The following is a 24,036-nucleotide window of genomic DNA, read 5'->3' on the forward strand; positions in this document are numbered from 1 at the left end:
TTAGTTTGTGTAAGAGTTACGAATCCCGTTTAATAGGATGGATAGTATAAGAAAAGCTGATAAATTTGCACTCATAGTTACACCAAGTCTGTGATGAAAATGATAGAGAGTAAACTGACAGATAGTGATACAAGTAGATTACAAAGCCAATACTAAGGGGAAGAGCCCGTTTATTGATACGAATGTATTGGGGACAACAAGGTAGGTTACATATCCTGGGCCCCTTAAGGACGCACGTCCCGGGCGAAAGCAAACGTATTTGTAGATGACAAGGTATTGTAGTAACTATGTATAAGAGCGTGGAGCTTGGAATCACCGGTGATGTAGGTGTCGTGTATGTGTTGTTTAAGATACACGCGGATAGCTCCTTGGCGTTCTAGTTCGCTCGGAATTCTTGACAGTACTATGGCTAGACGGTGTGCGATACGATTTGCTAGTAAGCGGCGGTTGGCGTCGAGATCCTCCTTTAGCTGTTGTTGCCAGAGGTGTAGTGACACGCAATCTTGCGTGAGGTCGTAGTAAAGGCCCATCTCGGCTCGGCGGTTCCGAGCTTCTGGATCCAATGCGGGTGGTACAAATTCCGGGTCGACTGAACGATACTCGACTCGTCCATTATTGTTTAGAACCAGGCGAGGACCAGGCGCGTCGGCATTGCTTCCCCAGGGCGAGGGATATTGCTGCAGAGCCGGTTGTTGGGTATTGTTTGTTGTATCTGGTGTCGTGTCGAGTGAGTGCGGTGTAGCTTCGTCGTGGACCCAGGCAGGGGTGCTGTTAACCGAGATCGCATCCGGGAACATGCCCGAAAAGTCCGGAGTTGTAGGTTCGTAGGGTGACAAAAAGAGGGACATGTTAAGGCTGTTTAATGTGGTCTAGGTATTGTATTTTCTTCGGTTTCATTCACAGATTCCGGTGTATTTATACTTTAGATTAATAGTGGCCCGAATGAAGTGTGAAGTGATTTTGCACCTTCATGGTAGTGATGTGTGAAGTGATTTTGCACCTTCATGGTAGTGGTGTGTGAAATGTTTTTACACTTGTCGGGTTATCGAGGTGTGAAAGGATTGTGCACCTTCATAATAGCGAGGTGTGAAAAGATTGTACACCTTCGTGCACTTGCGGGGTTGGAGCGGCTCGATGTATTTGTGCCACCAGCTTCAAATAAGCTTTGTGGGGTACTTTGACAGGTTGTTATGGCTTGATAACTTGTTGATCAAATGACGAGTTTGAGAGTGTATATGATGTTAATTTTATTTTTATTTTTATTTTTTATTTTTATTTTTTGCCTTGTTTTGTTTTGTGTTATTGATTATCTTCTATTATATGTATAGTGATGTTGACGACTATGATATAAAGAGGTGGGGCGATGGCTCGTTGTTGAGTTTTCGTCGTTTGTTGGGATTTGTGTCGTCTTCTGGAAAATGCTTGTTCAGCAGATTACGAAAACTCTTGCCTCGTGCCAGTTGCGTCGTTGGTAAGTCGTTGAGTTGGTAAATGTCACGTAAGGTTTTATAGCGGTTTTGTGCATTAGCGCATTTATTGCGTAAATGCGGACTATTCTGGATTACTTGATACAGTGTTTCGGCCGTCTTGATTCTATGTGCGGGTAGTCGAATTCTGGCCTCTTCCCATTCTGCCAATTGTCGAATCATCTGTACCAGATCGGCTGGCAAGATGTCATCCAGGGGGGCTCCCAAAAACGCCAGCACCTGCTGGATGTCGAAGGTGGTCGCAGCAGAAGAGTCTTCCATGCAATTGTCGGGTGTGTTTACCGCTAGAGGCATGATATTGGCCATGTCGCTGACTTGTTGTGCTGTGTTATGGTCCATGAGGGTCAGAGACTGGTTGGCCGGTGGAGAGGCAGTGAGTGTAGGTCTAAAGTGGACATCTGGCAACTTATATATACACAATCTGTTGCCGTGAAATACTCCGCGTAGTATGTCTCCTTGTAAGGTTTTGAGCTGATAACCATTTTTGTTGTTAACTTGATGGACAATATAAGGTCCCAGCCATTTGAGTTCGAGTTTTCCACTCCAAGATGTTTCTATTGCATTGTTATATACAAGGACAACGTCGCCGACACTAAATGGTGGTTGCAATAGGTGGTTGCGTTTAGCTAGCACCTTCTTGTCAATGGTTTTCTTCTGATTTTCCTGAGATATCTTAATCGTGGCCGCGGCTTGTTGTCTAATTTGACGTAACTTGTGAAGTTGTATCCTCATGCGTTGTGCAATCTGTTCAGGTGTCCAGTCAAGATCGGCATCGGTGCGCGTGGATTCGTCCATTAGTCTATCGAAAGGTGTATTGGGATCTACTCCATACAACATGGCAAATGGACTTTTTTGTGTGGAAGCCTGACGGATCGTGTTGTATGAGAATAAAGCTGCGGGTAAATAGGTACACCAGTCATCACGTTCTTTCAGTGGAAGTTTTCGCAGGATTAAACCAATTGTTTTGTTCAGACGTTCGACCTCTCCATTGACCGATGCGACAAAAGGACTAATCTTTTTGACTGTAAATCCCCAAATCTTTTGTACTTCTTCCATGAGTCCGTTTGCCAGAGGTTTTCCGTTATCATGGATCATGGACGAAGGGGTTCCAAATTTGCAAATGATATCCTCGTATAGAAAGGTTGCAACTTCCGTGGCGTTGGCATGACGTACGGCCTTAGCTACTGCCCATTTAGTAAAGTAGTCGATACACACAATAATGTACTGAGACCCGCGTCGCGAAGTCTTTAGGTGTTTAATGTCTAGGCCCCAACATCGAAATGGTTCGGGTTCTATCGGGATAGGGATAAGCAACTCGTTGCGTGTTTGCTTCTTTTGTCGCTGACAATGATCACATCGAGAAATCGCGTCCTTGATATCTTTTTTCATCGTCTCCCAGAAATATTTGCGCGAAATTTTATAATATGTGTTTTCCGTGGCGAAATGGCCTCCGAAAGGGTGAAAGTGGAATTGCCAAATACAGTTATCGGCCTCCGATTTGGTGAGGACTAATCGTGGTGAATCACCGTTGCGTCGGTACAGTCGATCGTTATATGTGAAGTAGTGTTTGCTTTGACTGTCAAGGAAACGCTGTTGTTGTCTCGTGATGCCCGGAGGATACTCGAGAGTATCTAGATAGTACTGTAGCAGTGATAATTTGATAGGGTCCATTGTTTTGAAGTGTTTGTTTTGTAAATGTTCTTGCTAGCCGTTCTGTTGAGGTATGCGTGTGACAATCTGAATATCTGATGTGTGGTAATTAAAGTGGTAGAATAATCTTTTGGTGAAACAGTTGAAAATAGAGTGTTTTTGAATATATTATATATTGTTTTTGTTGTTTCGAAACGTGTTATTTGATCTTGATTTTTTTTTTTTTTTTTTTTTTTTTTTTTTTTTTGATACTAGGTTTAGGTGTGTCTTTTGTGTAGCCGTGCTTGTGTAGCAAACGTGCACAGTAGTAAGGTATGATCGGGGGATTGTTAAACGGACGGGAAGTTGAATACCCGATAGCTATGTATAAAGGAAATATGTACTACAATGATAAAAAAATAAAGAATAATAACAATAGAAAAGGTGTTGAAATTAGAGGCAAAGCGAGGGTAAGTGGTCAAATGCAAGGAAAATTGAAGTTGTAATGGGATAGCAAGATTTGAAACGGATAGAGAAAAAAACAATAAGAGAAAAAAAAAAAAAAAAGGAGGGGGCCAGGTTGCGCTGGTGTTTGACATCTCAAGCTTTTAACGACTTCCTGGAGGCTGGTCGTAACGATGATGGTATTAATATCCTAATCTGCTAAGAAAATCTGCGTTGCTGTTTTGTCGGCCAGGGCGATACTTGGTTTCAAAACTATACTCGCTCAATGTCATGATCCATCGAGCTAGGATGCCTTCGGGTTGCGGCGTGTTTAATAATCCTTTTAATGCTGAATGATCCGTGAGTACTGTGAACTTGTTGCCAAGAAGGTACGGTCTTAGCTTTTGTATGCTCCATACGACTGCTCCACACTCAAGCTTTGAGACTCCGTGGTTCTTTTCTGTTGGTGTTAGACCTCGACTGATGTAGAGTATGACATGTTCTTTATTGTTGTCATCGTGCTGAGTAAGTACTGCACCGAATCCGTCTCGGGATGCATCGGTGATTAACGTGAACGGCTTAGTAAAATCTGGATATGCTAGGATTGGACTGGAACATAACGCCTTCTTCAATGTTTCGAATGCGGCCATAGCCTCAGGGTTCCAGGTCAACTTGATAGTTCCTTTCTTTGTCATCTCGTGCATTGGTCTGGCGATTTTGCTGAAACCTTTACAGAAGATACGGTAGTATGAGCATAATCCCAAATAGGATTTTAACTGGGTGACTGTTTGCGGTAATTTGAACTCTGCAACCTTCTGGATCTTCTCTGGGTCAGTGTGGATGCCTTTTGCCGATATGACGTGGCCAAGAAATGCTAATTCTCTTTTGAAGTAGGCGCATTTGCGAGGGTTGAGTTTGAGATTCGCGTATCGTACGCACGCAAATACTTTAGCTAGATCGTGTAAATGTTGTTTTGGGTCTGTGGAGTATACATTGACATCATCCAGATAAACTACCAGACATTTGTGAATCAGTGATCGGAACACATTATCTACTAAGCGAGCAAAGGTTTGACTCGCGTTGACTAGTCCCATCGGCATAGTTAAATACTCGTAAAGGCCAAGGCGTGTTGTAAAAGCTGTTTTGGGTATGGCATCCTTGCAAAGGGGTACTTGATGGTATCCGCTGACCATGTCTAGTGAGCTGAAAGTTGTAGGAGATGTGCGGGCTCCACTGGATGGGTCCGGCATCGACAGGCTGTGTAAAATTTCTTGTATGCGTCCTAGTCCGCCATAAGCATCAAAACGCGTGTGCTTATTTAGTTTTCTATAGTCAACTACAAGTCGATATTGTTGTTCTGTGTCTCCTGGCTTGCTCTTCTTGCGCACCATGATGATTGGTGAAGCCCAGGGACTATTGGATGGTCTGATGATTCCCATTTTGCAAAAACGATCGAGTTCACTTTTTAAATATTTTAATTCAGTAGGACTCATGTGGTAGGGGCGGTGGCGAATAGGAGCGACCCCGTCCGTAATAATGTCGTGTTCGATTCTATCCGTGTATCCAATTGTTTGTTTATCCCAGTCGAAGATGTCCTGGTACTGTTGTATAAGAGAGAAAAATTCTTGTGACAATGATTTGTCAATGTCACCAATGTCAATTTGTTGCAATTGCGAATCCTGTAGCGGTGGCTGGTTAACTGCGGTAGATACAGGCAAGTTGCCAGGCTGTAGTTTGACGACCTCGTAACCTTGATCCAACGTGGTTACTGCGATTAGATCGCCAAGGATGTCCTCGCGTTGTAAAGTGGTTTCTTTTGTATCAGACATGTTGATTAAGGATACTCGGTATGATTTTTCTGAAGGATATAAAATGCTACTGTATATGCCAATGTGTTCAGGGATGGCTATGTTTGGATCGAGTGTACAGGTATTGGAACCGCGTAACAGAGCAGGCACCGGTACATCGTAAGTCTGATATGATGAGGCAGGTAATACTATGGGTTCTTTGAGGATTAGACACGTGCCTCCATCAATCTCATCCCATTCAAGTGGTTGGTTAGATTCGATAATAGGAAACAACTCGTCTTCTTGCAGCCAATAATCGTTTGTCAACATCTCTTCGAGAGGTGAGGATGATTCTGATTCACTGTAGTCGACTTCCTCTCCTTCTGAATCTGATTCCTCATCTGAAATGTCCGTCACAGGTATATTGTCATTTGTTTGGGTCAACGGCGCCCAAGGATGCTGGAGGTCCAAGGCCTGTCGTTCGTATTCGACGGGAACGGATCGAATATTACCGTGGTAGACCCACATGAGTTTAGATTGATAGTCTATTTTAGCTTTCGCGTGTTTCAACCAATTATTGCCAATAATGAGGTCGACAGGACATCTCGGCAAGACTTCCACGGTCGCTGGGACTGGTTCGGTTTCATTGGGTTGCAACGGCACATTTTTAATAACTCCAAGGGAAGCGTGTCGGTCTCCATTTCCTAACATAAATACGGCTGTCGAGGGGGCTTCTATCTTCAATCCGAGCTGTTGGGCGAGTCCTTGTGACATACAGGTTTTCGAAGCGCCGCTGTCTATAAGAGTCCGGATGGGTGTCGAGTTTATGAAAAACTCGGCATATAGAGCTGTTGTACTAGGCAAAGGTTTAGGATCCTCATCCAATACTGCTAATGAGCGAGCCGTCTTGCACGCACTCGTAAATTGTCGTCTCAGCGATGGTACTAATCCTAGTAGTTGAGCGAAACTGATGTCTGCTGTTCTGTTCAGTATGTCCGAGGAAACATCATAAGGACTACGTTTAATTAAGGCCAAATTTTGGTTGGACCGTTTTTTGCGCCCGGTTGGTTGTTTCTGGTAATTCTTGGGTGATGTATTTGTTTGAGTGGTTGGTTTTGATCTTGATGGTTTTTCTACCGCCTTCCCTTTATTTTGGGTGTTGTGTTGCTTTTGGGAGTTGGGCTGATTTTTTTGTATTATTTTATCCTCCGTTCTTTCTTCTGGGGAATCGATGTCCATATCGTTCAAAGTTGATCTCATTTCTGTCCAATGATTCCTCACCGTAGGTGGTCTGACAAGATTAGGTGGTTGCCAACTCGGCGTCTGTTGATTGGTGAAAGATGTCTTTCCGAATGCCGATTGAATACCGGTTGCCGGCAGGTTTACTACGTTTGATGCTGAGGCAAACTGACTTGGTTGATTGGGACCAGCACGAGAATCCACGGTAGGTATTGGTGTGGGAACTCTCAATGGGATTGGTTCCTCGCGAGGTTGAGTCGTCATGGGAACAGTTGTCGAAGAGGTGGCTTGTTGCGATTTGCCGACTTAGGTTGGACTCGTTGAACGGGGCTCTTGAATTCTACTTTTTTGTACGTTATGTTTTGTACCTTACTGTTTCATTCCGAGGTCGCAATTGTCGCGGAGGTCGCTTTCCCTTAACGACTGGTTGTGCAGCATATAACTCGTCAAGTTCGTTCAATTCTTCATTATCATCGAACCATTCGTTGTCTGCATCTTCCGCGTCGTGATCGTTCTCGTATTCGTACAAATCACTGCGCGTGTCGCCATAGCCGTTTCCGTCTTCATATCGTGTATCATCGTTCTCTTCTTCCAACAATGCTAAAGTTGCCGCCGGTGAATTAGGTCGCGAGGGAGGCGTTCTTCTGTTTGTCTGGGGTTCGTTGTTTCTGTAGGCCTGGTTCCTGTTGTCGGCTCGACTGTTATTTTCGTTACGCTGATATCCTTCATCGCGATCGGTCGATTCCTCGTTGCGATATCGCCTATTTCCGTTGTTGCGGTTAATCGGTTCCTCGTTACGGTTATAACGGTATTCGTTGTTACGGTTGTTATCATTATATGATCGGTAGTTATTGTTTCTATATTGGTTTCCATTATATCTATTACGGTTATCTTGGCGATACATGGATTCAGCAGCTTTACGCGTTTCTTCTTGAATCAATCGCCTAAGCATGTTTTCTAGGCTTTGCGGACGTTCATCGCGTTGTCGACCTTGCTGTCCTACTGTTTCATGTTGGAACAACTCGAGATTCTGCATCTGCTTAGTCAATGCATCGATGGAGGGTGATTCGTTTCCGTCGCTGGGGTTTAGATCCGGGGGATGAAAAGCTCTGGTACGTGCTTTTCTAATTATTTCTTTAGAATGAGGTGCTTTGTCAATCCAGGAGGATGGATTCTATCCTCAGCCTTTTGAGGTACGAATGGGTTATCTTGGGGATAGAGGGTCGTTCCGTGTTGGCCTCTCCAGAAGCCATAAGCAAATTGCTTATAGTCGTTAAATGATTTCGCACCCATCATGTAGCAGTGTTTCTTTACGCGTGGCAGCAATCCAGATTTGAATTTGGCTTCAATTAAGGCTTCGGCCTCTTTGCCTGTGAGTTCGGCTAGGTCAGCTGCTTGCTGAACTCTTCCGAGGAACATACGAGGGGGTTCATCTTCGCCTTGCGTGATTTGTTCGAAAGCGTCTTTATAATATTCGATAACGTCTGCGGTAACGTACTCTTCTTCTAGTCTTCTTATAAGCTCGTCGTATTTAACTGCAATTTCCGGGTTCTTGCGTCCTTCTTTCTGTAGGAATATACGTGCGTATTTCTTGACTTGAGCATTCAGAATGCTGGCCTGTCTCGCTGAATTCTTGATATTAGCGATAGCGAAGTAGGACTCAAGGGTATCCCTAAAATGACGGAAATCTTCGCCTTCATAGCCGCAGAAGTCTATGAGTCTGGGTTTATAGGTAAGTGAGTCGGTGCCATGGGCCAACAGAGGTGAGAAGGATGAAGGTCCGTTGTCATAGTCGCTGGTAGGGCCGTGTGCAGAATCGTGAATGGTCATCATGTGTTGGGAAGTGTTTTCAGAGTTGTAAAGTTGTTATAATAAAGGGTTGGAGTGGGATTCTTGAATTATTCCTTGATAAAACGATCCCTCTAGTGAGCACCAAATGTAACGTCTTAGTTTGTGTAAGAGTTACGAATCCCGTTTAATAGGATGGATAGTATAAGAAAAGCTGATAAATGTGGATGAAATGCTAAGTATTAAGCAAAAGAGATGAAATAGAAGTGTGGGAGTTCAACAACCAGGAATTATTACGTCTGGAGCCACAAAAGACAATCCTTTTGATAGGAAAGGGAAAAGCTAAGTTAAGAGAAAGAGAAGCTAAAGAACTGAACTGTTTATTATTCAATACAAAATATTGGTCTATTTATACTAATTCTAATACACTATCTATATCTAATCTAATTGGTGCCTGATCCAATGGATACCGCAGTAGTGCGAAATGGTTTTGCACCTGGTGTGAGTTGGTTTTGCACTCGCAGTAAGAGTGGTGTTGCGCAGTAAGCGTATTGTTGCGGGTGTGAGATAAATTTGCACTCATAGTTACACCAAGTCTGTGATGAAAATGATAGAGAGTAAACTGACAGATAGTGATACAAGTAGATTACAAAGCCAATACTAAGGGGAAGAGCCCGTTTATTGATACGAATGTATTGGGGACAACAAGGTAGGTTACAATATATGCTGATTCTTTGTTGTGAACTGGTTGATAGCTTCATTCATGGTCGCTTTCAAGAGCTGCTCCATGACACAGACATAACTCGTGTGCGGTCTCGCAACATGGGAGAAGATTTATGCATCTCCCTTCTGCATTTGTCGTACGACCTGCTTCAATATTCCGAACGAACTTATCCACGAGCACGCCCTTGGCCACTATTGCCATTAGGTTCCCATCAAACGGGGTTCTTTCGGTTGGATACTCGTACTTTGTATTTGTTGGTGAGAAGAGCACGAATGGAGAATCGAAATAATCCGGCACCGCTCATATTGCTCGCAGAGGTATTGGTCAGCTTTTTAATCTTTGCTTCTCCCATACATTAGTGTTTGTAATCTTACTCTTATATTTCTGTGTGTGTATAGGGCGGGTCACCGTTGTCGATTTCAAGATGCAGACAACTCGAAAGCAATCCGCTCTGGTGCCAGGAGCTATGGGAAACGGTTTTCGATATTGATCACATAAAACCAAACCGCCGCCGATACGGTCAAGATTGTGAGTGCTTTTAGTGGTGGCTAGCGAATAATATTATACATTCTATGTATATGCGCATCCTGATCCTTTTTATACGATTTTTTTATAGATCAAAACCCCTTTGCATACAACGCGCTAAGCTTCAAGCATACAGCGACTACGGATGGATGTATGGTACACGTCCAGTTCGAAAAGTTTATCGGGAATAGTCCAGGCAAGCATAAATCCTGCTTTAATAATTTGGAGTTTGTGAGCTAAAGCTGAATGTCACGCTGACGACAAAACAATACTATGTACACGCCATGAAGAATTATTTCCTAGTACACACGATGAAATCAGACGCCTTCCCGAAGGTCAAGACTTAACAAATTGGAACCATGGTGTATACAGACTCGAGTTGAATCCGGATGGCCTAACTCAGCAGCGTGCCGAAGAAAGTCGAATTGTTGGAGTCGATCCTGGTATGGCGTACTACGAAGAGTACAATAGTTTGCGGGCTTGTTGCATCATTTCTTTCCCACTGATATTTACGTTTGTAATTGATGATATAGGTGTGTCGTCGATGATCACAGGAGTATCGACTGCTGAAGAACCTGTACACAACCCAATTGAAGTTACCACGCGAAAGTACCAGTAAGTTGTCTTGAAAAAGAGTATATAATAGATAAGCCTCACACTACATTGAGCTCTTGACTAAAAAAAATCAATGCAAAGTGCGGAGACGGGTGTCTTTTGGGAATATAAATTAGAAAACAAAAATCGGCAGAAAGCCGAAATCCAAGAGGATTATGACTCCATCGCAGAGAACTCGCCCTATGTCTCACGTTCAGAAGATTTTCTTTTCTATATCGCTAATCTGAATCGAATTCGACTTCGGTAAGTAGCAGGAAGGAGAAGAAAGGAGAAGAAGGGCTAATCAATGCTAGGCGAGTTGGTGACAAGGGCATATAATAACGGCAAGAATATAGAATGCGTCGTTTCTCGTCTGGGTTCAAACACAGAGAAATCAGGAGCTTGTTATTCTCAAGCCGGCAGAGAAAACAAGATCTTGTCAAAGATGAGCTGCTAGGTGTCACTCCTCCTCACCCAGCTGTAAGCGATTCCCTTTTTCCAATTTTTCTCGCGTGATATCTGATAATACGCTGATGATCATTTTTGAAAAACTGAAACATAGGGAGAGCCTATCAAATGGATACACAAATCGTCGCACCGATCCCGCAAAAGAGCTGCCCGCCTGAGGCGAGAACGCGAGCGTTGGCACCCAAATCAACAACCAACAATTGTGTTCTATGGCTCCAGCAGAATGCCGCATTTCCCGGGATGGGCCCCGATCCCCCATTTGGTTAGTATATTTACAAGAGAGAATGCGCAAAGAGGTTGCTATACACTTATGAGTAACGTATATTTTAGGGACTAATTAAAAAATTGGCTTCATACATGCTGCTAATACTGACGGACGAGTACAACACTTCTCAAGTTCACGCAGGGTGTCAGCAACGACTAACAAGTATTCCATATGACGAGGAGGTTTGCGGACACAGGTACGTAATAATATAATATCTGATTGCTATACATAATTCCCGCTTTGAGAAGCCCACTTACAACGACTGACGGGATCATTTTTACCTATGTATCCATGCAGAAAAACAAGAGAACGTGCAACGTACTGGGTTGAAGGATCTCAAGGCGGCTTCATTTCAAAGAGGTAAAGGAAAATAAAGTACTGTCGAGACCAGGATGGCAATTTGTTGAATCCGGCAAGTGACTGTATACAGGCACGCCCACCACCGCCAGGTAAAGGTAAATTTCTACTAATAAGGTATATAATCAGTAGTTGTATTCTGCTGTACTAAATTGGCATGGAATACCATAATAGATTGGGTGATGTGGATTGAACTAAGCTTGCAATAACCATCCAGAGCTTTATCCAGAGGCTGTGGTATGTTTTCACCCTTTAAACCCAAGAAGGATTCTGCCTATCATATGCTAAAAGAGTTTTGTTTTCTCATCTAGATTGTAGACCGGGATAAAAATGCGGCATTGAACATAAGAAGCATAGGCATAGCCTATATGAATAATGATGGACATCCAGACTTTCGACCAGAGGTATTCCTACCACCAGGTGGACAGCTCCCTCAACAAGCGCAACTTCAAGAAGATCAAGAAGAACAGGAGGAACCGGAAAACAATATTTTAGCATTAGAAAATGATAGGAATTAGTCGAAAATTCCACCACGATTGTATCTTGGGGCCAAGAGGACAGTGCTTTTACTCAGCGCGGAAGCCACGGACTCTGGAGTAAGTATTAAATCTATTTTCTATGACTGTTTTGAAACATTTGAAATCATCACTAATACACTGTCTACATTTGTGGAAAAATTATTTTGACCAACCTCATTCATGTTACCCAAGCCCAAAGCAGGTCAGTTGCTCTGGTTCAAACTTTATAAATCTTTATTAAACGGCCATATAAGCGCTTCGCCAATCGCATACTCGCTAAAGCCCGGTCGCCATGACTGGTGAACAAAAAACCCCGTGAGCCAGAGGGGGAAAATGTAGAGCAAAATGATAAAGGACTTGAGAGAAAACAAAAAGGGGAGTATCTAGGGTTACAAGAGTGCACAAAGGTTAAGAGAGATAAAAAGTGGGGCGGGAGCTTGCGGCTACAAAGCGGCAAGGGACAGGGAATCTTTTTCTTGTTTTTTTTTTTTTTTTTTTTTTGTGTTTTGAAGAACTAGTACAAGGAATTAGGGTGTGAGGGAGGGCGAAGGGGAAAGAGATAGGCGTGAATCAGCATTGGTTTGATCAAGCCACAGCAAAAAGTCGTTGCACGGGGTGGTGGCAATGCCAGTGTCTTCAGTGAATAGGTCGTCGTCGTGGCATAAACGATCGATGTCTCGGAGTAAGCTGGTGAGTCGGGGCCAACAAAAGCGCCAATAACGTTTGGTGGTGGTGCTGCGAGGGCGAGTTCTTGGTAACGAGTTGAGTATGAAGGAGATAGGATCTAGGATTACAAGAGGAACTTGTAAACGCACGTGTGCTTGCAGACAGATGATGACATGGTCCCGAGATAGGTGATGGCGATCTGAACAATTGCGGCAGATAGCCTCCGGACGACCATTCGGCATCCAGCCAAGACGCCAACGTATGAGACGACTTCGGTGGTGGTATTGCATCGGGAGCCAAACTATTGGGTCGACACCCAGCGTAGGACGACAAGCAGAGAGCAATTTAGCGCGTGGGCCAAGAAGAGTAGATTCAAAATCGGTAGTATACAGGTTGCGAATAGCATGTGATAAGGCTTTCTTGTCAAATGGCGTCTCTGTAGAAGGGAGACGTTGCCACAATGTGGTGCGTTGCAGGTGACGGTATCGGCTCGTAGAGACGACAGAAAGTCGCGGGACGAGCTTGGATAATAAAGCATCATCAGGTAACCAATGACTTCGATTGAGAAATTTCGCTTGGAGAACAGCCACTCTGAGTTTCATAGGAGGGATATTGACCAGATGCTGCATGACCTTGGTTGATGAGGTGCTATTCGAGCTGCCATAGAAGCGCCGAAGGCAAGCCGATTGGGCGTCCTCCAACAGTTTGATGTGCTTCTGGAGTGGCTTCTGGATGGCTAAACCATACTCCATTTGAGGGCGTATGAACTGACCATAAATTCTTGCAGCGAGCAAACGAGTGAAACCGGTAGGACTGAGGCCTCAGTTGCTCTGTCTGATTCTGCCCAATCAATTTACGAGCCGGCTTTGCTGCCCACTTTTCCAACCTTCCTGTGTGTGTGCGACCACAATCAGTTATTCTTGTTGCGGCAAACTCTTTTTTCCTGTGTTTCCAGGGACCTTAAATGACAGCGTCGCCCTCTGACCGCAACGACAACAACAACAACCAAGACTATGAACTTGATGCTGCGTTTTCGCTAAAGCACGATGAACAGCTGACGGACGATGAAGTCTTGTCGCTGCTTTCAGACGACAACGATGGCCAGCAAACGCTTTTACCGACGACTCATCATACCAATCATTCGAGTGCATCGGTGTTTTCATTTGAATCAATTCCAATGATCCCACTGACAGAGACTCAGGTACGGGGGCCTGAGCTTCAGAAAAAAGTGTCATTTCTCAATGGTCTTGGTTTGGTTGTTGGTGCCATGATCGGTAGTGGACTTTTTAGCTCTCCAGGTAAAAGGGTAATATCCTGTTTACCTAGTATGTTGCACTTCTGTGAGGTGCTTCTAGGGCGCCCATACGTGCAACATATCACATAAAAGTTATATGAGTGAAAAAATAAACTGAAGATCCTTTAAATATTTCTATAGGACCTGTGTTAGAAGCGATGGAAGCACCAGGAACGGCATTGGTGATATGGCTTGTTGCCGGTCTGCTCGCACTTTGCGGTGCACTATGTTATGCAGAACTCGGTACAATGCTCCCGATGAATGGTGGTGAATCAGTGTATCTACATCGTGCATTTGGTAGCCTTGTATCATTTACGTTTGAGTTTGTAAGCATAGTTGTGCAAAAGGTAAGCAGATTTATAGTTTTGACGTCTCCTAATCTGATGGTATTATTGTCTTTCCAACACTTACGTGTACACTTATATAAAGCCTGGTGGTCTAGCTATTGTTTGTACAGTTTTTGGCGAATATGTTTCTCGAATAGCATTTCATACCTACTTTTTTCGTGTGCCTCACGATTCGCAAGAAGCTGTTGAGCTCGCAGACTCAGTCATTCCTGGATACCTTCCAAAGCTTCTAGCTGTCATCAGCTTATGGCTTGTTAATCTCATTAATGCCTTTTCCACGCGAGCCGGCATCCGTGTCCAAGACTTTCTGACCATCCTCAAAGTGTTAGCTGCGGTTGTCATTTCTGTTACCGGTGTTGTCATGCTTGCCAAAGGGACAGTGGTTGGTAACAGTTTCCAGGGTGATCCATTTGCTGGGTTCGATAAGCTTTCTTTTGGCCAGTATGCACTAGCTCTTTACTCTGGTAAGACAAACATGAAAAAATAAGCTATCAACTTGTCTGTCATTGCTAAATTTGGGGTTTTTCAAAGGATTATGGGCATATGATGGATGGAACAACCTGAATTACGTCTCAGGGGAGATGAAGCAGCCCCACCGGGACTTGCCACGAGTGATCATTATTGGCATCCCTGTTGTCATCGTGTGCTATTTTTTCGCCAACATAGCGTATTTGGCGGTTCTGCGTCCAGAGGTCGTCATGCATACAAACACAGTGGCTATGGATTTTGGCAAAAAAGTTTTTGGTCCAGTTGGTGGTATTTTGCTTGCAGTGTGTGTTGCTTTGAGCTGTTTTGGTGTAAGTTATAAGTCAACTTGGAAGCCAAGCTTTCTCCTCGTCCTAAACTGATATATAATTCCTTACAGACTGCCAACGCCGGTGTATTCACTGGTGCTCGTATCATCTATGTCTCTGCAAAGCAAGGTCATATACCCGGCGTGTTTGGAAAGCTCAGTACAAGCAGACAAACGCCTCTCACTGCCATCGTGCTTCAAGGCCTGCTAACAACCATAATGATTATTATTGGCTCATTCCGCGCGTTGGTCAATTTTTACTCAACATGTGCATGGATGTAAGATTTTGAACTGATCACTTAGTGGACGCTACTAGCAATAGAGAATATGGAATCGTGTTTAACTGACATCTACTTCATATATAGCTTCTATTTCCTTGCTGTCTTCTCATTACTTGTTTTTCGATACACGGAACCTGAGTTGAAACGACCTTATCGAGTGTGGTTAACGACACCGATTTTGTTTTGCATTGTGGCACTTTTCCTATGTGTTATGCCATTTATGGAAGCACCTTGGGAGAGTTTTACGTCGCTCGCATTTGTTCTGCTTGCGGTTCCCATTTGGTTAGTTCAAGTCAAGTACCGCGAGGCATTGGGTAAACTGTGGAATGGTAAGGATGTTTCCCTTGTTTTCCTATCTGTAATTCACGGATCAAGCTCTAACGTTAGCTTTTTTCCGACTGGCTTAGCGACGATGGATAAACTGAGAGGACGGCAACGTCGTGGCTATCAGGGGATGAGCATGACAGAGACAGATTAGGAAAAAATAAGTTTACCATCTGTTGTAATCCATAGAATCTTTCTTCTTTTTCACTGCAGCACCGTTGCTCGCCCGTGAGATTAAGAGAAACGTACTTTTCATTTTTAATTTGTTGTTACATTATTCACTCTTATGGTTTGTAGATATATGCTTATATAACCCGAAAAACACCAGTTTGACTGACTTGCTTTGAAAGACAATAGATGCAGGGTGGATTGGTTTCTCAACCTCAGGGACTTTTTGTGATCTGCCAAAAGAGGGGGATGGCACAATGAAGAGGATGACGCTGGGCGTTCTCAAACCTAAAGGAACTGAGGAGTGCCTTTTGGTCAGCCAGCAATATTGTAGAAGAAAGAGCGAGTGACGGAAAGCGACAAAGGAGTACCAAGGCAGATGCGTGCATTCAGATAAGGTAGAGTAAGAGACGTTACACAGCTGATCAAAAAGATGGGGCTTATTTTTGAGTTCATTGTTCTTGCCGCGGCGTGTCTGTGCTACAATTGAACGGGCGATCATTATTATGAACGTGAGAGAGGGGTGTTGTACTTTTTGCCCAGCCGATGGGCCACTCTCCCCAGTGAGTTACTGCTTTGCACGAATAAAAAAGGAGCTTCCTGCCAATTTCTTGTTTACTTTTCACGATGCCGGTTTTTGTCTATAAATGGCGCACGCATCATTAGTGTTGAACGACACTGGACATATCGTAGTTCTTTTAATTTCTCCCTTTCTTTTATTCGGTGACACATTTCTCCTACTCCAGCAACGATATCAAAGCATCCAACTGTATTCTAAAGTAACCGCAGCTACAGAGCCTTCTGCAGAAATAATGTTTTCCAAATCAACAGCACCATCATCATCGCTCCCCGGCAACGAGAAGCCTAACGAGAAAATGACTCACAACAATGACGAAATGACAGCCGCGGCACTTCCTATAGACGACAATATCGTCTTCGATAGAAAGCAGCAGCAGAAAATCTTTGACGACACCTCCAGATACAACACGGCCACTGACAGCAGCTTAATAGACGATGATATAGATGGGGAGCAATGGGATAAAAAACCCACTCAACAGTCCTCACCACCGCTACCTATTATTGAACACCTATTGATATCGCCGCTACAACCAACCACCAGCAATGAGGACAACCAAATCCTTGATATTATTCATAGTGATATTGGCAGCACAACTATACAGGAAAAACTTAAAGCAGCTGTTGATAAAATGACAGCGAGATACATCAAGCGATACAGCACACTTGCGCAGGCATTCGAAAATCTCGAAGCAATTCGCAGCAATTTAGAGCATGAGCTCACGATCCAGCAAGCACACTACGACAAAGCAGTTCGCGAAATGAAATTTTACAAGTCCAAGTACCAACGACTGCGGCTAACACAGCATCAAAACCAGCAATATCAGACTCCCTTGTCAAGATTGTTTATTGACGACGACGATATTGTCGACTGGCAAAGACGAGTCACCACTGCAAACAACAGTACTAGTAGCAATAATAAGTCATCGCGTGTTCTGCAGCGCAAAAAGTCTTATGCTTCAGAAAACAACGAAAGCTGTTGTGGCTCAACTTGCAGCAGCTCACGGTCGGTATGGACGTGCTCATCTGCACGCAGCAGTATCAACACTTTTTCTTTTCTTCCGCACGGTACTTTCCACCCACATTACAATCCCAACAAACACTCTGCTGGGCCAGCCTCCGAAGAAGACGGCGGCGACTCTGCATATCAACAGCTCCAACAACAAGACGAACAAGTAGTGGACTTGATGGCAGTATTGGCTATGGAAGACCAGCCGGAAACTACCATGAGCTCCACCAAGACCCTTCCTATCCAGACTGTGGGTGTTGGACCTAGCGCACCGCCACCGACGGATCCCCCTCCACCACCGCCTCTGCAATCATACACTGTCCCAGCATGTCCTTCATCCCCAGAAGCAGTGCAGCAAGATTCAAGTCCAGAAAATGATTCCGCAAGCGAACCATCGTCAGATCCTTTGAAGAACACACGAACGATGCCTTTGACCTTCGCCTGTGGTGATGGGTTCTGGGACACGATCGCACGAGGCAAAAACAATAAAGTTGAAGTAGATAGCCTTATAAGGTAAAAAATCGTCCTTTTCCCCCCAACATGCAGCATAACAATCATCATAGTAGTGCATATGCATATGCATATGCATGTAGCAGTAATATGCAAAGGAACGATAATCTAACAGATATGTATCAAACTTTAATACAGCAATTATCTTCGTCGTGGCGGGCAACCAAACGTTGCTAAGAACTCCAGTACTCTCAAATCAGTCAAGGAGGGCTATGGGTTGATCCATGCCTTGATCGCTGTCAAAAATAGCAGTGCCTTGTCCCGTGTGGTTGAAGCTGGCGCCAATCCAAATGTTATAGCCTTATCACCGGAGGAGTCGGATCGTACGACACCGCTTGTCCTTGCCTCGCAGTTAGGTTACTTGACAGGTATCCGGCTTTTGCTAGAACGTGCTCGAGCAGATATTTTCCAACGCGGGCCAAATCAAATCACTGCCTTACATGCAGCAATTGAGAAAGGCGCGGATGATATAGTCATGTATCTCCTCCGCGCTTCGAAATATGCATTACTGGACATTGTAGATGTAGAAGGTAATTGTTTCTTCTCTCTCTTTGAGAAACTCCACGCCCTTACTTTTTATTCAGTTTAAGCTTACTGTAAGTTATTCTCTTAGGTGCGTCGCCTCTGCATTACGCGTGCAAGCATGGCCGAACACGGATAATGGTCATGTTCATCCGGGATTGCCATGTCAAGCTCGACTCGCGCGATAATAAGGGCGAAACCCCTTTGCATTATGCAGTACGACAACGGCGTCTCAAGATTATCACACGACTGATTGGTGATTTTGGAGTTTATCCAAACCATTATATAGTCAAGCAAACGCCCACACCATTGGATCTTGCAAAATCTGGTGGCTTCAAAACGATTTCCGAATACTTGCGTAAAATGGGTGCCAAAACGACCAAAGAAATGGAGAAGACGGCCAATCGCAGCTCCATTACAAACGGTGGTACCAAGGAATATTCTTCAACTACATCTGCCACAACCAGTCGTAGTAGTGCTGCAACCACCAGCACTACATCTAGCACTCAAATCAGTGGGATCGCTGCACTGGGATTATCAAGTACCATTAGTCGTGGCTCAACGGCAACAGCAACAACATCATCGTCCAGAAGAAGTGTGATTAGCTCCTCTTCTGGAAGTGCAAGCATCCTTAGCGGCAACGAGTCGGCTATTAGTAGAGATAGTGCGAGTTTTGTCTTATCAAGGTCATCCATAAGTAGTTTCCGTAATAATCTTCTCGGTCATTAATGATATTGTTTTTTTTCGCTTAATGCACCCACTTTTGATTTTCAACAATATTGTAAAGGTTATAAACCGTTGTTTCCTATTCTGCTTCTTGCATAATACAGCGTAATGATTAGAGTGCCATATAGAAATCGCATTAATTTAATTTTTTTTGTCGCCCAGATACTGATGTGGACTCGTCTTATCTGTCAATTGAGCTTCATCTTACAAATCGAGTTCCAGCACATTCTTGAAAACCCGAACGAACAGATAGTCGAATTGCGTAATTGGATGACCTATTTTGGTACTATCATGGAGCAGAATCCGAGAATTCTTTCTCGCATTGTTCTCTCTTTTTTCTACCCTGACCTTACTGTTACTTATTATAATTAAGAAATGGAATTTCCTGACTTAGGAAAACACTGTACATTTGAAGGCTGTTCACAGCTTGGTAAGAGTGAAATTCCTTCTTTTGAAAAGTGGTTTTTTATATTTATTTGTAGATTGTTGTTATTAGATTTCCTGCCTTACACATGTTACCAATGCAAAAAGATCTTTTGGTAAAGTATTTAAATTCGTCGCAATTGTTTAATTTTCAATCTTTTAATATTTGCTTTGCTATGTCACTTTAGTCAAGAACATTTTAAACTCGATGAACATCGCTGTCCAAGTCTGAACGATCCCCAACTTGATGTCCGGTTAGTAACAGTAGCAGTAGTGTTACCTGTAGTAGCTATTACAGCTGTAACCACTACAAGGCTTCTAATCTCCCGGTTCCTTTTAAACTTTTCCTATATTCTACAGCGTACCTACTTGCCCTATTTGCGAGAGTCCCGTGCCTGGACCGAGAAACGAAGATCCCAACATACGAGTAAGTACTTTATAAGAGGAGAGAGAGCGTGTGCGGACAAGTGCTAACTAGTGCTTTTAAAGGTAAACCGTCACATACAAAACAACTGCGCAGATACCAAAAAACCATCCAACGTTTGTCGACAGAAAGGATGCAAAGCAAAGCTGCTAGTACCAATGCAATGTTCCGACTGCGGCAAGGCATACTGCGTCAAACATCGATTGCCTGTGGATCATGAATGTAAAAAGGAGAACCGTTACACGAGCGTCTACAAATCCAAACAACCAGCCGCTTCAACATCTCCAGGAACGAAATCTAAAGCAAGTATATCAGGTTTGAAAGGATTAATGTCAAGCAAAAGCAGCGGCAACCCATCCACGTCTAAACCAGATAGGTACAGTATCTCCAAATAATCGAAACGATGTAAATGACTTCTGTGCTCATGTTTTCTCTGCCTATAATGTATTTTATGCCATATGTTAGGCCACGACCTGCCCGGGCACAGCAAAATGCTCAGCAACGAAAGCAAGAAATGGCACGGCTTAGGGAGAAAGCAAGAAATGGGGTGAGGGCTCTTTAATTTAAAAATAGCTATAAAATTGGAAAAGATCTAACATATTCTTGCATACGCGTATTCCCCGTAGCGTTTAACCGAAGATGAACAGATACGCCTGGCTACTTTGATCTCTTATGAAGAAACACCAGAAAAAAAAGACAATTGCATAATATCTTAACGGATAGCACCCAATCACTTATACCTCCATAGACACTCAACTCCATTTAACTCTATAATTATAATACATTTTCTGTCCGGCTGGAAAATTCTTATTTCGTAACATCATGTACGATGTCTCGTGGGTATCAACTGCGTGAATTGGTGGAGGATCGCAGCGAAAATTAAAGTACGGTTTGCCAATTTCCTTTTTTGGGTCGGACCTGGGTCAAAAGTGTAGGCTGCTTCCATCAGTAGCTCGACCTCTTTTTCCGTAATATGGTGTGTATAGGCAACCATCCATCCATCAATCATCGTATCCCCCTCTCAGCGTATCCATCCATCCATCAACATCATCAATACGTCCGTGGAGTTGAAGATAAATATCGACATCGTCAACAACTTTATTTTCATCACGGACACCTATGTTGGATATACGCAAATAATAAGACAGAGGGAAACGATAGAACAATTTAAGGAATTTTACTCTAATTCTTTCCACGTTGTCTTGTAGACCTGCAAGAGAAGAAACAACGGACGCAACAAGCACGGCCGTGGCCACAACAAGTTCGTTCGCTGCATCAACTGCTCTCGCTGCGTTCCCAAGGTGCGTTTTTTGCAGCGCTCTTATACCATGTTTTATGTTTAGGTTTAGCAGAATTACTTACAGAGTTGGGATTAAATATTATATAGGACAAGGCTATCAAGCGCTTCAATGTCCGTAACATGGTCGAAGCCGCTGCCGTCCGTGATCTTCAGGAGGCTTCCGTCTACGAGGAATACGCCATTCCCAAGCTTTACGTGAAGCTCCACTACTGCGTCTCGTGCGCCATTCACGCTCGTGTCGTTCGTGTCCGTTCCGTCGTTGACCGTCGCGTTCGTACTCCTCCCCCACGATTCCGCTTCACTCGCGTAAGTACATCTCCAAAAGAGGGTTTACAGTTTCTTTTGTGGGAAATGCTAACTGTATTCTGTTCAACGCATTTTATAGAAGTAAAGAGTGCGATCATGTAACCAACTAGTATAGCGGGTATCATCTATAGCAGACTATGTGTTGTTTCTACGAAGCTTATCAACAATGAACACGGCTTTGGGTTTTGCCCGGTTTCTGCATCATTCGGATTTTTGTGTTAGTTTATGAGAGGATTTGGTGAGAAGCCTCATGTTTCTTAGTAGCTATATACACTTATCGGGTGAGAGTTGCTCACAACAACGCTTTGCTTGCAGGGGTTTCATATTATGCTGGCAAAAGTATGGAAATTGGAGTATCAGATCGTGTGCGCAGAAAGGGAAGGAAAGGAAAGAAAACGAGTAGAAAGTGTATTTTAAAACGATTTATCGAGATCCGCGCTTCCCTTGTTGAATATGTTTAGTGATAAAGGGATGTAAAACGACCTTTCTTAACGGGAGTCTATCAATCGACTTGTACACAAGCAGCTGAATAGCCGTTCGCGGATCAATAATGGTTCAAAAATCAGTAAAGGTAGAGCGTCAACTACTTACATTCTTTATGAGATCGGCTGCTTCTCTACTGACATGACTAGGGATCCGTAAATCGACATTTACTATCCGGCGGTACGTCGTCTCGTAACTGTCTTCTTCCTCGAACGGAGGCTTCCCGACAACCATTTCGTACAATAAAATGCCTAACGACCACAAGTCCACCTTTTCATTGTGGCTTCGACCTTGAACAATTTCTGGTGGTAGATAATCTAGAGTTCCGCATAATGTACTTCGTCGGCTTCTGTGGGTTGTACGAAAGAGAAAAATTGGTCAAAGCTCTGCTCGTAATGCTTTTTTGTTGGAAAGATAAGGGAGATGATGCTTGACGTACTCTGTGATACCTGTCTTCACCGACCAGCCAAAGTCACCGATCTTGAGCTCTCCTTTTAATCCAAGGAGCAGATTTTCCGGTTTAATATCACGATGGATCACCCGTTTACCATGTAGATAGAGCAATGCATTGGCCATTTGTGCAATATACTGTGTTTATGATATTTTCGTTTAGACAATAAGATAGCACACTTATAGTTTTCTTTGTATAGATTGTACTTACCCGTGCAGCCACATCTTCTGGAAATTTTCCTTGTTCTTGTAATTCTTTGTATAGTTCGCCCTTCGCTGCCAATTCAAGTATCAGGAATACGCGTGACTCGTCGTGAAAGTAGCCATAAAGCCGAAGAATATTTGGATGTCTGTTTTTGTACGTGTGTATAGCATGAGCATCAAAATATAGAATCACAATCGGTTGTTTGGATTAATTACCTTAAATTGCCTTGAATTTCTACTTCTCTGCGCAATTGCCGTTCTACTCCACATTTTGCGAGCTCTTTCTTGTATAACACTTTGAGTGCTACCACGAAGCCGCTTTCCTTCTCACGCGCCAGATACACTTGCCCAAAGTTGCCTTTACCCAGAGGTCGCCCTATCTCAAAGTCACTAAGGGACCATTGTTTCTGTTCCTGTGAAATCCTTTTTTTCGTATTGAGAATAGCGAATCAATGACAAAGAAGTAGCGACGTTTCTTTTACGAAAAAGCTAACCTCGTGTTCTTCGTCGACGGTTGTTGTAGTGATCTTTTGCGAGTAGTTTTGGTGCTAGGTAACTGATCGATGACAGTGGAGGCATCTGTTGATTCTTGTTGCCGTTTACCTTGTTTTCGTTGCAGCGGCATCTTTGGTAAGTTGTTGAGACTTGTCAATGGCGCATCCTCAAGTGCTTGCTGCTTTACATAATACATTCGTTTGTATGATTATAATATAAAGAAACAACAACCGAGCGTTGAACGGAACAAAGCAAAAATTACTATACCTTAGAAAATATAGGAGTAGAGCTCTCTGCAGTTATGGAATTGTGAATGTGTTTGACGCGTTGCTTTGCCATTTCATCTAGCAAAGAATCTCGATTCGGTTGCAATGACAGTGTCTTTCAAATAGCAGAGATATTTTTTAAAACAATGAGACAAAAGCATCAAAGGTTCAGTGTAGGTCAAATAATTCTCAGCATAGAAGCGGGGTCTTAATCCGCCTCAGTAACACGGACCAAATTTATCCATCATCACCCCAATTACATGCTCTTGTCCGGAATCGAACAATCGGCCTTCTGTTCCGAAGGCAACAAAGTTACTCGAACCTAAAATATTTAGTTTCTGTTCGTAATGCTTCAAAATTAGCTGGTAATGGTGCACGTCACGTGACCTACTATCTTCCCAGATATGGAAACCACCGCTGACACACACAGAATTCTTTGGCTGGCTTATATACTACTAACAGGCAGTTAACACGTTTGTAAATAATCAACGGTGTTTCTTGGTACACTTTTCATTTTTATGCTTCAGCTGCTTAAAAACTTACTAGTCTGCACTGCATTGATTGTATAGGGTAACTTTTTTATCATCATCCTTAAGAATAAGCTGATTTGTTGAAATAGAAGCCCATATTTTATGCAGTAAGTA

The 24,036-nt window shown here is 43.4% G+C and overlaps 8 protein-coding genes across 8 annotated transcripts; 5 read left to right on the forward strand and 3 right to left on the reverse strand.

Moving 5' to 3' along the window:
- Positions 1-223: 223 nt before the first annotated feature.
- BDB00DRAFT_824356 (uncharacterized protein) lies at positions 224-828 on the reverse strand (the record flags this gene model as incomplete). The annotated part of the gene is made up of 1 exon (XM_053123607.1): positions 224-828. The coding sequence occupies exon 1, from the start codon at positions 795-797 to the stop codon at positions 225-227; it is 573 nt and encodes a 190-aa protein (XP_052979349.1). The 5' UTR covers positions 798-828.
- Positions 829-10,167: 9,339 nt separating this feature from the next.
- Positions 10,168-11,500, forward strand: BDB00DRAFT_788146 (uncharacterized protein; the record flags this gene model as incomplete). Its single annotated transcript, XM_053120762.1, has 6 exons — positions 10,168-10,238; positions 10,320-10,481; positions 10,574-10,697; positions 11,016-11,146; positions 11,248-11,310; positions 11,482-11,500. 6 exons carry the CDS (start codon positions 10,168-10,170, stop codon positions 11,498-11,500), a joined length of 570 nt encoding a protein of 189 aa, XP_052979350.1.
- Positions 11,501-12,352: 852 nt separating this feature from the next.
- BDB00DRAFT_764156 (uncharacterized protein) lies at positions 12,353-13,312 on the reverse strand (the record flags this gene model as incomplete). Its single annotated transcript, XM_053119441.1, has 1 exon — positions 12,353-13,312. A coding segment is annotated over one exon (960 nt), but the record flags the coding sequence as incomplete, so codon positions are not given.
- A 143-nt stretch (positions 13,313-13,455) lies between these two features.
- BDB00DRAFT_764276 (amino acid permease-domain-containing protein) lies at positions 13,456-15,684 on the forward strand (the record flags this gene model as incomplete). Its single annotated transcript, XM_053119448.1, has 6 exons — positions 13,456-13,789; positions 13,927-14,132; positions 14,215-14,596; positions 14,664-14,929; positions 14,998-15,203; positions 15,291-15,684. 6 exons carry the CDS (start codon positions 13,456-13,458, stop codon positions 15,682-15,684), a joined length of 1,788 nt encoding a protein of 595 aa, XP_052979352.1.
- An 826-nt stretch (positions 15,685-16,510) lies between these two features.
- On the forward strand, positions 16,511-19,044 carry BDB00DRAFT_788148 (uncharacterized protein; the record flags this gene model as incomplete). The annotated part of the gene is made up of 4 exons (XM_053120763.1): positions 16,511-17,177; positions 17,391-17,796; positions 17,932-18,323; positions 18,605-19,044. The coding sequence occupies 4 exons, from the start codon at positions 16,511-16,513 to the stop codon at positions 19,042-19,044; spliced, it is 1,905 nt and encodes a 634-aa protein (XP_052979353.1).
- Positions 19,045-19,210: 166 nt separating this feature from the next.
- BDB00DRAFT_383885 (uncharacterized protein) lies at positions 19,211-20,656 on the forward strand. Its single transcript, XM_053117166.1, has 6 exons — positions 19,211-19,471; positions 19,538-19,580; positions 19,653-19,718; positions 19,825-19,891; positions 19,954-20,264; positions 20,354-20,656. The coding sequence occupies exons 1-6, from the start codon at positions 19,417-19,419 to the stop codon at positions 20,448-20,450; spliced, it is 639 nt and encodes a 212-aa protein (XP_052979354.1). The 5' UTR covers positions 19,211-19,416; the 3' UTR covers positions 20,451-20,656.
- Positions 20,657-20,710: 54 nt separating this feature from the next.
- Positions 20,711-21,579, forward strand: BDB00DRAFT_788150 (ribosomal protein S26e; the record flags this gene model as incomplete). The annotated part of the gene is made up of 4 exons (XM_053120764.1): positions 20,711-20,728; positions 21,097-21,189; positions 21,276-21,494; positions 21,574-21,579. The coding sequence occupies 4 exons, from the start codon at positions 20,711-20,713 to the stop codon at positions 21,577-21,579; spliced, it is 336 nt and encodes a 111-aa protein (XP_052979355.1).
- Positions 21,580-21,756: 177 nt separating this feature from the next.
- Positions 21,757-23,623, reverse strand: BDB00DRAFT_384324 (serine/threonine-protein kinase 6). Its single transcript, XM_053117168.1, has 7 exons — positions 23,394-23,623; positions 23,126-23,256; positions 22,848-23,054; positions 22,639-22,777; positions 22,417-22,565; positions 22,086-22,326; positions 21,757-22,019 (listed from the first exon to the last, which is right to left on the reverse strand). Exons 1-7 carry the CDS (start codon positions 23,463-23,465, stop codon positions 21,918-21,920), a joined length of 1,041 nt encoding a protein of 346 aa, XP_052979356.1. The 5' UTR covers positions 23,466-23,623; the 3' UTR covers positions 21,757-21,917.
- Positions 23,624-24,036: the final 413 nt, after the last annotated feature.

This window comes from Zychaea mexicana, assembly GCF_025766255.1.
Source record: "Zychaea mexicana strain RSA 1403 chromosome Unknown BDB00scaffold_39, whole genome shotgun sequence".
Taxonomy (NCBI): domain Eukaryota; kingdom Fungi; phylum Mucoromycota; class Mucoromycetes; order Mucorales; family Lichtheimiaceae; genus Zychaea; species Zychaea mexicana.

What these genes read in the sequence shown, in the direction of transcription:
- BDB00DRAFT_383885 (XM_053117166.1), top strand. Translation starts at nt 19,417, where the DNA reads ATGGAATTTCCTGACTTAGGAAAACACTGTACATTTGAAGGCTGTTCA. An exon ending in GATCCCCAACTTGATGTCCG is followed by an intron (nt 19,719 to 19,824) that starts GTTAGTAACAGT and finishes TATATTCTACAG; the next exon opens with CGTACCTACTTGCCCTATTT. An exon ending in TCCACGTCTAAACCAGATAG is followed by an intron (nt 20,265 to 20,353) that starts GTACAGTATCTC and finishes GCCATATGTTAG; the next exon opens with GCCACGACCTGCCCGGGCAC.
- BDB00DRAFT_384324 (XM_053117168.1), bottom strand. Translation starts at nt 23,465, where the DNA reads ATGGCAAAGCAACGCGTCAAACACATTCACAATTCCATAACTGCAGAG. An exon ending in GAAATTCAAGGCAATTTAAG is followed by an intron (nt 22,778 to 22,847) that starts GTAATTAATCCA and finishes GTACAAAAACAG; the next exon opens with ACATCCAAATATTCTTCGGC. An exon ending in CAGAAGATGTGGCTGCACGG is followed by an intron (nt 22,566 to 22,638) that starts GTAAGTACAATC and finishes TCATAAACACAG; the next exon opens with TATATTGCACAAATGGCCAA.